Raw genomic sequence first — 15312 nt, forward strand, 5'->3', positions numbered from 1 at the left:
CAGTGGCTCCAGCTTTTATAGCAAAAGGGAGAGCTCTGACGCAAGCAGTTTACCAAACTCTGACTACGCAGGATCGAAAGCCTAACACTGCAACGGAGAGAGAGGGAGAATGAGAGAAAGAGAATAAGGAAGGAGAGAGAGGGGGAGGGAAGGAGATATAGAGATGTCGAGAGATGGGGAGGGAAAGGGAGAGGGGGCAGATGAAAGAGAGATGTTTGTGTTTTTGAGGGTAGAACAGAGGTTAACATGTTTTTAGTTACTCTACAGTGTTTCTGTTATACACAGTAACCTTGACTACTAATATTCACAAGTTAATGTACAGAAAAGTAGAGTCAGATAGCTAAAGCCTCTGGCTAGTGAAGTATATTATCTGCACTGTACCTGCAGTCATAGAAAAAATGAATAGTCGCATGAGATGACTTGAATTTGTACTCATTTGAATGTAGGTCCTGCAGTCCTCTCTGCAGGGGAAGAGAATGGGCTGTCCTGATTCTACAGCAGCTTTTGTGTTCCTATTATACACAGCATGTAATCATACAGTGACACAGCAACTCCCCTGCTGGCCAATAGGAGAAATACACCCATGACCTCTGAAAACCTGCAATGATAAACACAGAACACACAGCTGGGTTGTATTTGGTCAAATACATGGTCAAATATGCGATGAATCTCAGAGTGCTTATTTACTTATACGTCATGGCTGGTAAGCTACTGTTTGGTGCCTGTAGATACTTCTTCTGTAGGGGAGAATGGGGTAAGTTGTGCTAAAGGGTTAGCTGAGCCACCCCTTGACTCTAGGAAACCATACACAAAATGAATAATGTGACCAAATGTTTAGGAAGAGGTCATCATTTCATGGAGTCTGTGAAGGAAGAAACCACATGTAAAAAGTGGTAAGCAAGTTAGGTACAAAAAACTGATTTTCACAAATAAATGTATTGCGTTATATGTTTCATGGTGCTTGTATCTAACCCAAAGTAGATAGTTCTGTTTTATACATCAGTTGTGGTCTCTATAAGCTTCAATATAAGGTCCTGAACCTAGCATGAAAGTGCATTCTTGTAGCTGTGTGAGCTAATATTGAAAAAAGGTTTGCTTTGGGGTAAGTTGTGCCATTTGGCCAGTGGCAATTGAGCCAATGGCTCAACATACCCGATACAAATGATGATCACATTTTGTCAGTTTTATGCATATGAAGATAGGGCATTTTTATTTTTACAGAGCAGACTTCATCATGCCCCGTGTATACACATGTAAAAAAAGCAGGGGTCTAGCCCTCACTTAAAGTTCTTGAAAGAACAACCAATGAAGTTAGAGTCCATTCGAACAGCAGCAAGGGATGAAACAATTGACCGAATTACACTGAAGAGGTACATTAACAAAAAATAAAATATTTACCTGTGTGGAAGAAAGCCTATGATAGAGTAGCAGAGGCACACAGGGGGCTTGTTTGATATTGCAGCCGACTGATCTACAAATCACCTTGCATCATAAATAACTACTCATTATTATTTGTAGATCAGTCATGGATTTCATTATCTCATGGAGTCTGATCTAATAAACAGTGGGTCTCAATCCCAAGTATTCAACCCCATTTTTTTGTCATTGATCTACATAAAATACTACATAATGTCAAAGTAAAAATAAAATTAGACATTTTTACAAATTAATAAAAACATAGTTGTTGCATAAGTATTCACTCCCTTTGTTCAGGCAAGCCTACATTTGTTTAGAAGTACATTTTGGCTTAACAAATCACATAATAAGTCCTTCTGGTCCTTCTGAACTGAGCTGCAGGAGGAAACTGCTCAGGGATGTCACCATGAGGACATTGGTGATTTTAAAACAGCTACTGAGGATGGAAAACTGAGGATGGATCAACAACATTGTAGTGACTCCGCAATAATTACCTAAATGACAAAGTGAAAAGAATTTAAAAAATACACAGAATAAATGCAAAACTTTATTTTTGGGGCAAATCCAACACAACATCACTGAGTAACTGACTGCTTATTTTCAAGCATTGTGGTGGCTGCATCATGGTATGTGTATGCTTGACATCAGCAATGACTGGGTCGTTCTTCTGTATAAAAAGAAAAAGAATGGACCAAAATCCTTGAGGAAAACCTGACTTAGTCTGCTTTACACCAGACACTGGGAGAGAAATGCACTTTTCAGCAGGACAATAACCTAAAATACAAGGCCAAATCTACACTGGAATAACTTAACAAGAAGACAGTAAATGTTCCTGAGTGGTCAAGTTACAGTTTTGACTTAAATCTGCTTGAATATCTATGGTAAGACTTGAAAATTGCTGTCCAGCCATAATCCCCAACACATTGACAGAGCTTGAATAATTTTAAAAAGAATAATGGGCAAATATTGAACAATCCAGGTGTGCAAAGCTATTAGAGACTTACCCAAGAAGAGTCAATTCTGTAATCACTCTTAGAGACTTAACCAAGAAGACTCACTGCTGTAATCACTCTTAGAGACTTACCCAAGAAGACTCACTGCTGTAATCACTCTGAGAGACTTACCCAAGAAGATCACTGCTGTAATCACTCTTGGAGACTTACCAAAGAAGACTCACTGCTGTAATCACTCTTAGAGACTTACCCAAGAAGAGTCAATGCTGTAATCACTCTTAGAGACTTACCCAAGAAGACGCACTGCTGTAATCACTCTTAGAGACTTACCCAAGAAGACTCACTGCTGTAATCACTCTGAGAGACTTACCCAAGAAGACTCACTGCTGTAATCACTCTTAGAGACTTACCCAAGAAGACTCACTGCTGAATCGCTGCCAAACGTGTTCCTGACATGAGCAGTGAATACTTATCTAATCATGGTTTATTAGTGTTTTATTTTTAAATTATCTTAAAATAATGTTGGAATTTTTATTCTACTTTCACATTACAGAGTATTTTGTGTAGTTTGTTGGAAAAAAATTACAATTGAATCCACTTTGTAACACAATCAAATGTAAAGAAATCCCCCAAAATCCTAAAATACGGCTGCCTGCCTGCCTGCCTGCCCCCCTGCCTGCTTGGCTTGACTGCTGACACATACTTCTTCCTATTCCTTCTCTTCTTCCTCCTGAGGTGGAGGGAGGGGAGGGGACACCTTTGATAGTGTCCAAGACTGCGTCACATCCAGAAGTTGTCTTTGGGAAATAGATGTATAAGTGCTGCCAGAATTGCTGCAGAGGTTGAAGGGGTGGGGGTCAGCCTGTCAGTGCTCAGACCATACGCCGTACACTGCATCAAATTGGTCTGCATGGCTGTCATCCCAGAAGGAAGCCCCTTCAAAAGATGATGCACAAGAAAGCCCGCAAACAGTTTGCTGAAGACAAGCAGACTAAGGACATGGATTACTGGAACCATGTCCTGTGGTCTGATGAGACCAAGATAAACGTATTTGGTTCAGATGGTGTCAAGCGTGTGTGGCGGCAACCAGGCGAGGAGTACAAAGACAAGTGTGTCTTGCCTACAGTCAAGCATGGTGGTGGGAGTGTCATGGTCTGGGGCTGCATGAGTGCTGTCGGCACTGGGGAGCTACAGTTCATTGAGGGAACCATGAATGCCAACATGTACTGTGACATACTGAAGCAGAGCATGATCCCCTCCCTTCGGAGACTGGGCCGCAGGGCTGTATTCCAACATGATAACGACCCCAAACACACATCCAAGATGACCACTGCATTGCTATAGAAGCTGAGGGTAAAGGTGATGGACTGGCCAAGCATGTCTCCAGACCTAAACCCTATTGAGCATCTGTGGGGCATCCTCAAATGGAAGGTGGAGGAGTGCAAGGTCTCTAACATCCACCAGCTTTGTGATGTCGTCATGGAGGAGTGGAAGAGGACTCCAGTGGCTACCTGTGAAGCTCTGGTGAACTCCATGCCCAAGAGGGTTAAGGCAGTGCTGGAAAATGATGGTAGCCTCACAAAATATTGACACTTTGGGCCCAATTTGGACATTTTCACTTAGGGGTGTACTCACTTTTGTTGCCAGCGGTTTAGACATTAATGGCTGTGTGTTGAATTATTTTGAGGGGACAGCAAATTTACACTGTTATACAAGCTGTACACTCACTACTTTACATTGTAGCAAAGTGTCATTTCTTCAGTGTTGTCACATGAAGAGATATACTCAAATATTTACACAAATGTGAGGGGTGTACTCACTTTTGTGGTGTACTGTATTTTGTTAAAAATAATACTATATACTAAATGTAAAAAATGGCTCAACATACCCCACTCTCCCCTATCAGGTGCTGTAATGCTAATGTGTATAAATTATGTCAGTGAAGATGTTTCAATTTTTGTAATGATAATGTATTGGTTTGTTTATTATATGGAATGGGTTATATTCATTCAAATAGATTTTCATGATCGCTTTTTCTGGAAGGAACACAGAGGGCTTTGAAGTTAGACTTCATGTTAATTCCCTAACAAGAAAAACAGTTTCATCTTTCAGCTGAAGCGTGAAGAGGGAACCATGACTGGTCAAAAATGCTGCTGCCTGCCTGCCCCCTGCCTGCTTGACTGCTGACACACACTTCCTCCTATTCCTTCTCCTCTTCATCCTGAGGTGGGGGGAGGGGACAACTTTGATACTGTCCAAGACTGTTGACTGACAGAATGGATAGCAGAGTGACCAGTAGTTTACAGTATGAGGTTCTGGTCAAAGAGCAGGCTGGTATGAGTCCGTGTTTGGATGCAGTATACTGTGTATTTTGGCTGTACTTATTGAGATGAGTTTATGAATTTGAGTGTGTTTGTATGTATTTTGCTGACAAGGCAACGACAATGTTTAGTGTAGGTGTGGGGTGCTGCCGCAAGCTGACTCATCAGTACAGTCATATTCACCCAGGACCCCCCATCCCCTCCACACCACCCTGTCCTCTCCTCTCTCACTCCCCTCTCTTTCAAGTACACAATTATTCTGCCCTACCATATTCACCTGCTTTCTCTTTCTTGCTCTTGCTCTTTCTAGTTATCTCTCTCTCTATCTCTCTCTTTCACTGCAGCATCCTCAGTCTTTATCTCTCTTTGTGATTCGTCAAGCTCTCTGTCCTTTTTTGTGATATATGATACACAGTTTGGCTTCATGCCTAGAGTTCCATTAATTTTGTATGTGGTGATATTGTATTTCACTTTTTTCTCAATGTGGCTCATATTTTCGATTGGTAGCAGTGGGCATTGATTTAGCCCTAAAGTTTGGCCTCAGTCAGTTTAATGCAGAATCAGTATTTTAACCTGAACTGGCCACAGAGTTTAAGTGGATGGTAGGATTGGTTTGAAACCTTGCTGCATTTCTACATTAATTGAATTTCAAACATCCCATGTACTTACTATAGCTATGATTCAGGCGCGGCAGGTAGCCTAGTGGAGCATTGGGCCAGTAACTGAAAGGTTGTTGGATCGAATCCCAATGTTGACAATGGAAAAATCTGTCGTTCTGCCCGTGAACAAGGCAGTTGTTCCCCGGTAGGCTGTCATTGTAAATAAGAATGTGTTCTTAACTGACTTGCCTAGATAAATAAAAGTCACATTTAAAAACATGGTGTGGTTTATTACAGTTGTCCTGTGAAGATCAAATGGTGGTTGTACTGGGATGACACAACAGTGGTACTGTAGGCCTGATTACCAACAATGATGAGTCAGCCTACAGGGAGGAGGTGAGGGCCCTGGCAGAGTGGTGCCAGGAAAATAACCTCTCCCTCAACGTCAACAAAACAAAGGAGCTGATTGTGGACTTCAGGAGACAGCAGAGGGAGCATGCCCCCATCCCAATCGAGGGGGCTGCAGTGGAGAAGGTGAAAAGCTTCAAGTTCCTCTGCGTAAACATCACTGACAATCTGAAATGGCCCTCAACCCCAGGGCTCTCCAGAGGATTGTGTGGTCTGTCGAACGCATCTCTAGGGCCACACTGCCTGCCCTTCAGGACATCTACAGCACCCGGTGTCACAGGAAGGCCAGGATGTCCAGAGTATATATATATACAGTACCCATCAAAGGTTTGGACACACCTACTCATTCAAGGGTTTTTCTTTATTTTTTACAATGTTCAACATTGTAGAATAATAGTGAAGACATCAAAACTATGAAATGACACATATTGAATCATGTACAATAGTATTCAAAAAAGTGTTCAACAAATCAAAATATATTTTATATTTGAAATTCTTCAAAGTAGTCACCCTTGGCCTTGAAGACAGCTTTGCACACTCTTGGCATTCTCCCAACCAGCTTCACGAGGTAGTCACTTGGAATACAGTTCAATTAACAGGTGTGCCTTGTTAAAAGTTCATTTGTGGAATTTCTTTCCTTCTTAATGCGTTTCAGCCAATCAGTTGTGTTGTGACGAGGTAGGAGTGGTATACATAAGATTGCCCTATTTGGTAAAAGACCAAGAACAGCTCAAATAAGAACAGCTCAAATAAGCCAATGGAAACGATATCAGTTTGTCTCTGTGGATGGTTTGTCCTCTGACAAATCAACTGTAAATTTCGGTGTTCCTCAAGGTTCCGTTTTAGGAACACTATTGTTTTCACTTCACATTTTACCTGTCATTCAAAAACATAATGTTAACATTCACTGCTATGCGGATGATACACAGCTGTACATTTCAATGAAACATGGTGAAGCCCCAAAATTACCCTCACTGGAAGCCTGTGTTTCAGGCATAAGGAAGTGGATGGCTGCAAACTTTCTACTTTTAAACTTGGACAAAACAGAGATGCTTGTTCTAGGTCCCAAGAAAAAAAGAGATCTTCGGTTGAATCTGACAATTAATCTTGTTGGTTGTACAGTCGTCTCAAATAAAACTGTGAAGGACCTCGGTGTTACTCTGGACCCTGATCTCTCTTTTGACGAACATATCAAGACTGTTTCAAGGACAGCTTTTTTCCATCTACGTAGCATTGCAAAAATCTGAAATGTTTGGTCCAAAAATGATGCAGAAAAATGTATCCATGCTTTTGTCACTTCTAGGTTAGACTACTGCAATGCTCTAATTTCCGGCCACCCGGATAAAGTAGTAAATAAACTTCAGTTAGTGCTAAATACGGCTGCTAGAATCCTGACTAGAACCGAAAAAATGTATCATATTACTCCGGTGCTAGCCTCCCTACACTGGCTTCCTGTCAAGGCAAGGGCTGATTTCAAGGTTTTACTGCTAACCTACAAAGCATTACATGGGCTTGCTCCTACCTATCTTTCTGATTTGGTCCTGCCGTACATACCTACACGTACGCTACGGTCACAAGACACAGGCCTCCTAATTGTCAAATTACTAAAATTTCTAAGCAAACAGCTAGAGGCAGGGCTTTCTCCTATAGAGCTCCATTTTTATGGAATGGTCTGCCTAGCCATGTGAGAGACGCAGACTCGGTCTCAACCTTTAAGTGTTTATTGAAGACTCATCTCTTTAGTAGGTTCTATGATTAAGTGTAGTCTGGCCCAGGAGTGTGAAGGTGAATGGAAAGGCACTGGAGCAACGAACCGCCCTTGCTGTCTCTGCCTGGCCGGTTCCCCTCTCTCCACTGGGATTCTCTGCCTCTAACCCTATTACAGGGGCTGAGTCACTGGCTTACTGGTGCTCTTCCATGACATCCCTAGGAGGGGTGCGTCACTTGAGTGGGTTGAGTCACTGACGTGGTCTTCCTGTCTGGGTTGCCCCCCCCCTCCCCCCCTTTGGGTTGTGCAGTGGCGGAGATCTTTGTGGGCTATACTCTGCCTTGTCTCAAGATGGTAAGTTGGTGGTTGAAGATATCCCTCAAGTGGTGTGGGGGCAGTGCTTTGGCAAAGTGAATGGGGTTATATCCTGCCTTTTTGGCCCTGTCTGGGGGTATCATCGGATGGGGCCACAGTGTCTCCTGTCTCAGCCTCCAGTATTTATACTGCATTAGTTTATGTGTTGGGGGCCTAGGGTCAGTCTCTTATAACTGGAGTATTTCTCCTGTCTTATCTGGTGTCCTGCGTGAATTTAAGTATGCTCTCTCTAATTCTCTCTTTCTCTCTATCTTTCTCTCTCTCGGAGGACCTGAGACCTAGGACCATGCCTCAGGACTACCTGGCATGATGACTCCTTGCTGTCCCCAGTCCACCTGGCCGTGCTGCTGCTCCAGTTTCAACTGTTCTGCCTGCGGCTATGGAACCCTGACCTGTTCACCGGACGTGCTACCTGTTCCAGACCTGCTGTTTTCAACTCTCTAGAGACAGCAGGAGCGATAGAGATACTCTCAATGATCGGCTATTAAAAGCAAACTGACTTTTACTCCTGAGGTGCTGACCTATTGCACCCTCGACAACTACTGTGATTATTATTATTTGACTATGCTGGTCATCTATGAACATTTGAACATCTTGGCCATGTTCTGTTATAATCTCCACCCGGCACAGCCAGAAGAGCCACCCCTCATAGCCTGGTTCCTCTCTACGTTTCTTCCTAGGTTCTGGCCTTTCTATGCAGTTTTTCCTAGCCACCGTGCTTCTACACCTGCATTGCTTGCTATTTGGGGTTTTAGGCTGAGTTTCTGTACAGCACTTTGAGATATCTGCTGATATAAGAAGGGCTATATAAATCAATTTGATTTGAAACGACAGTCCGTCATTATTTTATGATATGAAGGTCAGTCAATCAGAAACATTTCAAGAACTTTGAAAGTTTCTTCAAGTGCAGTCGCAAAAACCATTAGGCACTATGATGAAACTGACTCTCATGAGGACCACATCAGGAAAGAAAGACTCAGAGTTATTTATTTAACCTTTATTTAACTAGGCAAGTCAGTTAAGATCAAATTCTTATTAACAATGATGGCCTACCAAAAGGCAAAAAGCCTCCTGCAGGGACGGGGACTGGGATTAAAAACTAAATAAAAATACAGGACAAAACACACATCACGACAAGAGAGATACCACAACACTAAATAAACCTCTGCTGCAGAGGATAAGTTCATTAGAATGCCCAGCCTCAGAAATTGCAGTCCAAATAAATCTTTCACAGTTCAAGTAACAGACACATCTCTTCATTAACTGTTCAGAGGAGACTGCGTGAATCAGACCTTCATGATCAAAATTCTGCAAAGAAACCACTACTAAGGGATGAATCACACAACAGGGCTATAAGGGTTATTTGACCAAGAAGGAGGGTGATGGAGTGCTGCATCAGATGACCTGGCCTCCACAATCACCTGACCTCAACCCAATTGAGATGGTTGGGATGAGTCAGACCGCAGAGTGAAGGAAAAGAAGCCAACAAGTGCTCAGCATATGTGGGAACTCCTTCAAGACTGTTGGAAAAGCATTCAGGTGAAGATGGTTGAGAGAATGCCAAGGGTGTGCAAAATTGTCATCAAGGCAAAGCGTAGCTACTTAAAAGAATCTAAAATCCAAAATATATTTTCAATTTGCTTAACACTTTTTTGGTTACTACATGATTCCATAAGTGCTATTTCATAGTTGTGATGCCTTCACTATTATTCTACAATGTAGAAAATAGTCCAAATAACAAAAACTCTGGGTAGGTGTGTCCAAACTTTTGACTGGTACTATATATATTTATACTCCCGGCATCCTAATATTTCTATATATCTTAATTCCATTATTTTACTTTTTAGATGTGTCTGTATTGTTGTGTATTGTTAGATATTACTGCACTGTTGGAGTTAGCAACACAATAATTTCACTTCACCTGCTAAATATGTGTATGTGACCAATAATAAGTACAGTTTTGATTAAGTGTTCTTTGGAGTATGTATAGTTCTGTAGTGTGTGATGTGTCATCTCCTCAGTGGTATTCAAGCCCTATAGCTGTCCCCAATGTCACCCCATGTTTGTTTAAAAAATTTTTTTATTTAACTAGGTAAGTCAGTTAAGAACAAATTATTATTTACAGTGACGGCCTACCCCGGCCAATCTCAGACAATGCTGGGCCAATTGCGCACCTCTCTATGGGACTCCCAATCACAGCTGGTTGTGATATAGCCTGGACTTGAACCATAGTGTCTGTAGTGACACCTATAGCACTGAGGTGCAGTGCCTTAGAACCCTTCACCACTCGGGAGTCCAGAATGCTTTAGTCTGTTTTTCCCTGGTCACTACTACCTCATTGCATGGTATAGTTGTATCAGTAATGGTTTTGGATAAAGATATAAAGTGCATGGCCAGAGTTAGATAACTAACTTTCAATGATATGGCTGTTCCTCTCAGACACTCTACAGACTCTTTACAATGCCTCAGCAGCAGCAGCTTACTCTGATCTTTACACTTTTACTCCACAGCTCTGAGTTTAAAAGTCATGTTGCTATTTTGGCTCAATCCCTGACCTCTGCCCTTCCCAGCTGGGACATGTCCCTCTAGCCCACAGGAGGCCCTGCCCTATTGGCTGAGCATGGCTGTCAATCAGAAGGTGAAGTGCCCTCATTGGTGGAGAACAGTGGAGGACTGGCAGCTACACAGGGCACATTCCAGGGTGCTATAAAAGGTGTGGTAAGAGTAACTTGGGGCTGTTGGTCTCAGAGTGTGTGTACTGTAAGGGAGGGCTGTGGTTCCTGTGTTTGGTTAAAGGAACTTAAACATGACTACCGCCCATAAGTTGGTGATCGTCCGTCATGGCGAGAGTGAGTGGAACCAGTACAACAAATTCTGTGGATGGTTTGATGCTGAGCTCAGCGAGAAGGGCCTGGAGGAGGCCAAGAGAGGTGCTAAGGCCATCAAGGAGGCTGGCATGAAGTTTGACATCTGCCACACCTCTGTGCTGAAGCGGGCCGTCAAGACCCTGTGGACCATCCTGGAAGGCACAGACCAGATGTGGCTGCCCGTGTACCGCACATGGCGTCTGAACGAGCGCCACTACGGTGGCCTGACAGGTCTTAACAAGGCAGAGACAGCCGAGAAGCATGGAGAGGAGCAGGTCAAGATCTGGCGTCGCTCCTTCGACACCCCCCCTCCCCCAATGGAACACAACCACGCCTACCACAAGATCATCAGTGAGGTAGGAGGAGTGGTGTTGGAGTATTGGTGGTGCTAGTACTACACAAAACACACCTGTGATTCAAGTTTTAAGTGTGTGATTGATGATATAGAATAATAACACATGACTTTGAAAAGTAAAACTCCCCTAGAATATGCATAAGTTTTACAAGGAAACCAGACAACATGAGGATATCTATGACTTGCTCAGGAGATCTACAAGACTAAGACCTGCAGGTCTCATTTGAAGTAAAAGACCATTGAATGAATGGAACAGCATTGAATTAAATTCTATGACTTCTCATGTATGACTACTTGTATGAGCCTAAACATGGACTGTAAAACTGCAACATGTACACTTGAGTTACTAAGTAAGCTCTGCCAGGTTTAATTTGCAGACCTCTAGTATGTTACATCACACTTGTCAGCACCTGCTGTTGTGAAGATTCATTTGAGTAGTGTAACCCAACATGATGATACATTTGAGCAGTGTAACCCAACATGATGATACATTTGAGCAGTGTAACCCAACATGATGATACATTTGAGCAGTGTAACCCAACATGATGATACATTTGAGCAGTGTAACCCAACATGATGATACATTTGAGCAGTGTAACCCAACATGATGATACATTTGAGTAGTGTAACCCAACATGATGATACATTTGAGCAGTGTAACCCAACATGATGATACATTTGAGCAGTGTAACCCAACATGATGATACATTTGAGCAGTGTAACCCAACATGATGATACATTTGAGCAGTGTAACCCAACATGATGATACATTTGAGCAGTGTAACCCAACATGATGATACATTTGAGCGGTGTAACTCAACATGCTGTTCTGTCCTCCCACCAGTCAAGGCGCTACAAGGGCTTGAAGCCCGGTGAGCTGCCCACATGTGAGTCCCTGAAGGACACCATTGCCCGCGCCCTGCCCTACTGGAACGATGTCATCGCACCTGAGATCAAGGCCGGCAAGAACGTCATCATTGCTGCCCACGGCAACAGCCTCCGCGGAATTGTCAAGCACTTAGAGGGTGAGTATTATGGGCTGCTGTGTTAGCTGGTAACAGACAGAGAGCGAGGGTGGGGCGAGAAGGGGGAAAGGGAGAGAGGAGAGGGGAGGACATGGAGAGAGAGTGGTACAACTAACATAGAAGATGACAAACACACAAGGCAGGAGGGAACATGGGATCGCTTGGAAATGAGAGAGAGTACTTGAGGGAAAAGGTTAGAGATAATGTTTCACAAGGCATGTCCAGTATGGCATGGAGTCAAACATCACTCACGACACAGATCTAACAGATGCATAGCCACTGCACAGATTGAAGCGGGGATCTAGCCTCCCTTGAGGTTCTTGAGAGAGCAGCCAAGGAAGTGAAAAAAGAGAAGTCCATTTGAGCAGCAGCAAGAGATAAATAAAATAGACTGAATGACACTGAAGAGGTACATTGACAAAAATGAAAACGAACATGCACCTGTGCGAAAGAGAGGCTATAATAGAGTAGCAGAGGCACACATGGTCTTATCTGATGACCTGGAGTCTGCCTGAACTTGCTAAACATATCAAGAATCTCGTTGACAAGTTTAATGGGCTTTAGTAGCCTCAAATGCAGAGAACTTGCCTACGAATGTGTACATCGAAACAACATTCCTGTCCCAGACAACTGGTCAAGAAATGGAAGGATAAGTGATATTGAACAGAGATCTACTGTATATGTTAAGACACACAATATACCACACCCCCATTCCATGAATTAAACTTTGACCTACCAGCACCATCACCCACTGTCACAGGACACCTTCAGCCATTTACCCCAAGGAGGCTCAACTTACCACGTACCCCGCACAAGCTGTTTTCAAAACTGTTATGTATACATGAATTCTAATTACACACAACATCCTGAAATATATGTAGATATCTTTGTTAGAAATAATATTATGTTTCCCTTGACGTAGTGATGCTGAATGTAAAAAAATTGCTCAATTTACCTCACTCTCCCCTACACTGATGTAGGGGCTGGCTGTACACAGTAAATTCCTAATAGGCTGTTGATTGTTTGTGGGTCACTGAGAATGTAACAGCTGGACCCATAGGCATGGTACATCACAAGCACCCAGTCACATACATAGAGTACACACACGCACATTCCCAGATTACCAGCAATCGATAAATAACTGTGGCTCTCTCCCTGGAGCGCAGACCAACACAGTGGAAAGGCCATGGGTGAGGTCCGTTACGGGCATGACCTTTCTGCAGAAAGGCTTTGCATTCTCTAGGAGTGGTGGGACCAGGGTGACGCAGACAGGGTTTCAGAGGGAGAGACGAGGACAGAGGGAAGGGTCAGGGAAAGGGCAAGGGAACAAGCTACTTATTTCCCCCCTGAAAGAGGAGTATGGATGACCTCACCTGTTGAAGGGCACCAAATGTTTATTTTGTAAAGAGAGCTGTGTAGTGGGTACTAGCTAAAAATAAACCAGCCCAAATCTGTACTTAACATCCGTAGAAAGGATTTCCCCTCCACTGGGAATACAAGTCAAATACAGTGCATCATGTTGCTTTCCTTGAACATGAATGCTCAGTCTGGATTTCCCACCATATCCTCTGTTCATTCCTAACATGTCTGTCTGTCTGTCTGTCTCAGGCATGTCCGACGCTGCCATCATGGAGTTGAACCTGCCAACAGGTATACCCATCGTGTATGAGCTGGACGTGAATCTGAAGCCAGTCAAGCCCATGGCTTTCCTAGGAGATGCCGAGACCGTGAAGAAGGCCATGGAGGCTGTGGCTGCCCAGGGCAAGGCTAAGAAGTAAGCTAGCCTGAACACGTCAAGAGGGAGAGAAAGTGACTGTCCCCCCCCATCCCTTACTATCATCCACTCCCTCCATCTCCCCATTCACCTGCAGTCCATTCCATCCTGGGATAAATGCTCTCTTTGGTTGTGGAAATATGCCCTGTGTTGCCACCTGTATCTGAGAGGGAACATCATAAAACCCAAATATGGTGTGATTGTTCCATAGATCTGTGCAGGTGGTACCAGTACTGCACAAGTCTTGTCCACTCATACAAACACAGACTCTTGTGGAGTGTCACAGTCCCACTGTAGGATTGGTGAAGCCCTGTGTTAAGGCACCATACTCTGACACAAAAAATAAAGAAACCACCTTTTTGTCTACACCGGTTTCTGCTCTTATCTTTCTTCCCCTGGGTTCTGATGTTTTTCCTCATATTACATTTGGGCCTAATCTTTTTCATCCCCTTCCTCTCTCACTTCCCCTTTTCTCTTCTCTTCTACTACTCCATTACCTGCTCTTCCTCCTCTCCCTTCATGGGTAATTCAGTGGTATCATGACGGCAGCGGCGGTGCTGTGTAATCTTATCCAGGGGGCAGAGCGGAGTGTGGCGGGGAGGAGAGGAGGGTCACTGAGTTTGTTTTGGCAGCATTCCCATGGTGCAGGAGCACGTCATCTGACTCTGTCCCTCCTCAGTACAGACAGAGTATGCTGGCTCAGGGCCAGGGCCACTTTTAGTAGGGGAGAGGGTGTGTGTGGGTGAGGTTGGGTGTGGGTGGATGGGTGTGTAAAGGGTTTTAGGGGTGAGCTACTAAGTCAATGTGTGTGGTACTTTCATTATGCCTTTACAATAGTTCTAATTCAAGGCCATCAATAATGACTAAACCCAGACCTTAATGTAATCAGCAACATTAATGGACAAATCAACTACCACCTGTACTGAGATTTGAAGACTGGGTCAGAGAAGGGTGCACTAAAAGGATAGATTGAACACATATTCTATCAAACCAAGAGCGGGGGCCAGCAGTAAGATAACATTTTGCACCGACTAGTCTTGATCCCAAACACAAGGTTGGTCTAAAGTGGCTAAATCAAATTATACTCTTTAATTAGAAAATAGTTAATTAAATTCCCAACTACAACCCAACTGGTTATTAGACAGGCATTCAGATGTTCTATTTCAATGTCTATAATGTATCTACATGTCTAAATGAAGCTTTTCCAATCAATCCTGCTTCAAAAATAGGTATTTATATCTAGTCTAATTGCATTGAATAAAATCCTTAATTTAAAGTGAAAATTATTTAGTCCAATAATCATATATCAAGCCACAGGACTGTCTTTTCTCACATTTTCAAAGATTAAACAAGGTTATAATGTTGAATGTGTTAGCGTGCTACTCTAAGCTAAGTGCTACTAACAGTCAAATACAGAGACTGATAAATACCATTAACCAGAGGAAGCTGGTAGGGGGAGCTCATTGTAATGTCTGGAATGGCATTAATGGAATGGAGTGAAATGTGGTTTC

At 43.1% G+C, this 15312-nt stretch overlaps 1 protein-coding gene across 1 annotated transcript; it reads left to right on the forward strand.

Moving 5' to 3' along the window:
* Window positions 1-10503: 10503 nt before the first annotated feature.
* LOC118387489 (phosphoglycerate mutase 2-like) lies at window positions 10504-14167 on the forward strand. Its single transcript, XM_035775905.2, has 3 exons — window positions 10504-11003; window positions 11847-12027; window positions 13636-14167. The coding sequence occupies exons 1-3, from the start codon at window positions 10587-10589 to the stop codon at window positions 13803-13805; spliced, it is 768 nt and encodes a 255-aa protein (XP_035631798.1). The 5' UTR covers window positions 10504-10586; the 3' UTR covers window positions 13806-14167.
* Window positions 14168-15312: the final 1145 nt, after the last annotated feature.

Source organism: Oncorhynchus keta, chromosome 13 (genome assembly GCF_023373465.1).
Source record: "Oncorhynchus keta strain PuntledgeMale-10-30-2019 chromosome 13, Oket_V2, whole genome shotgun sequence".
NCBI lineage: Eukaryota > Metazoa > Chordata > Actinopteri > Salmoniformes > Salmonidae > Oncorhynchus > Oncorhynchus keta.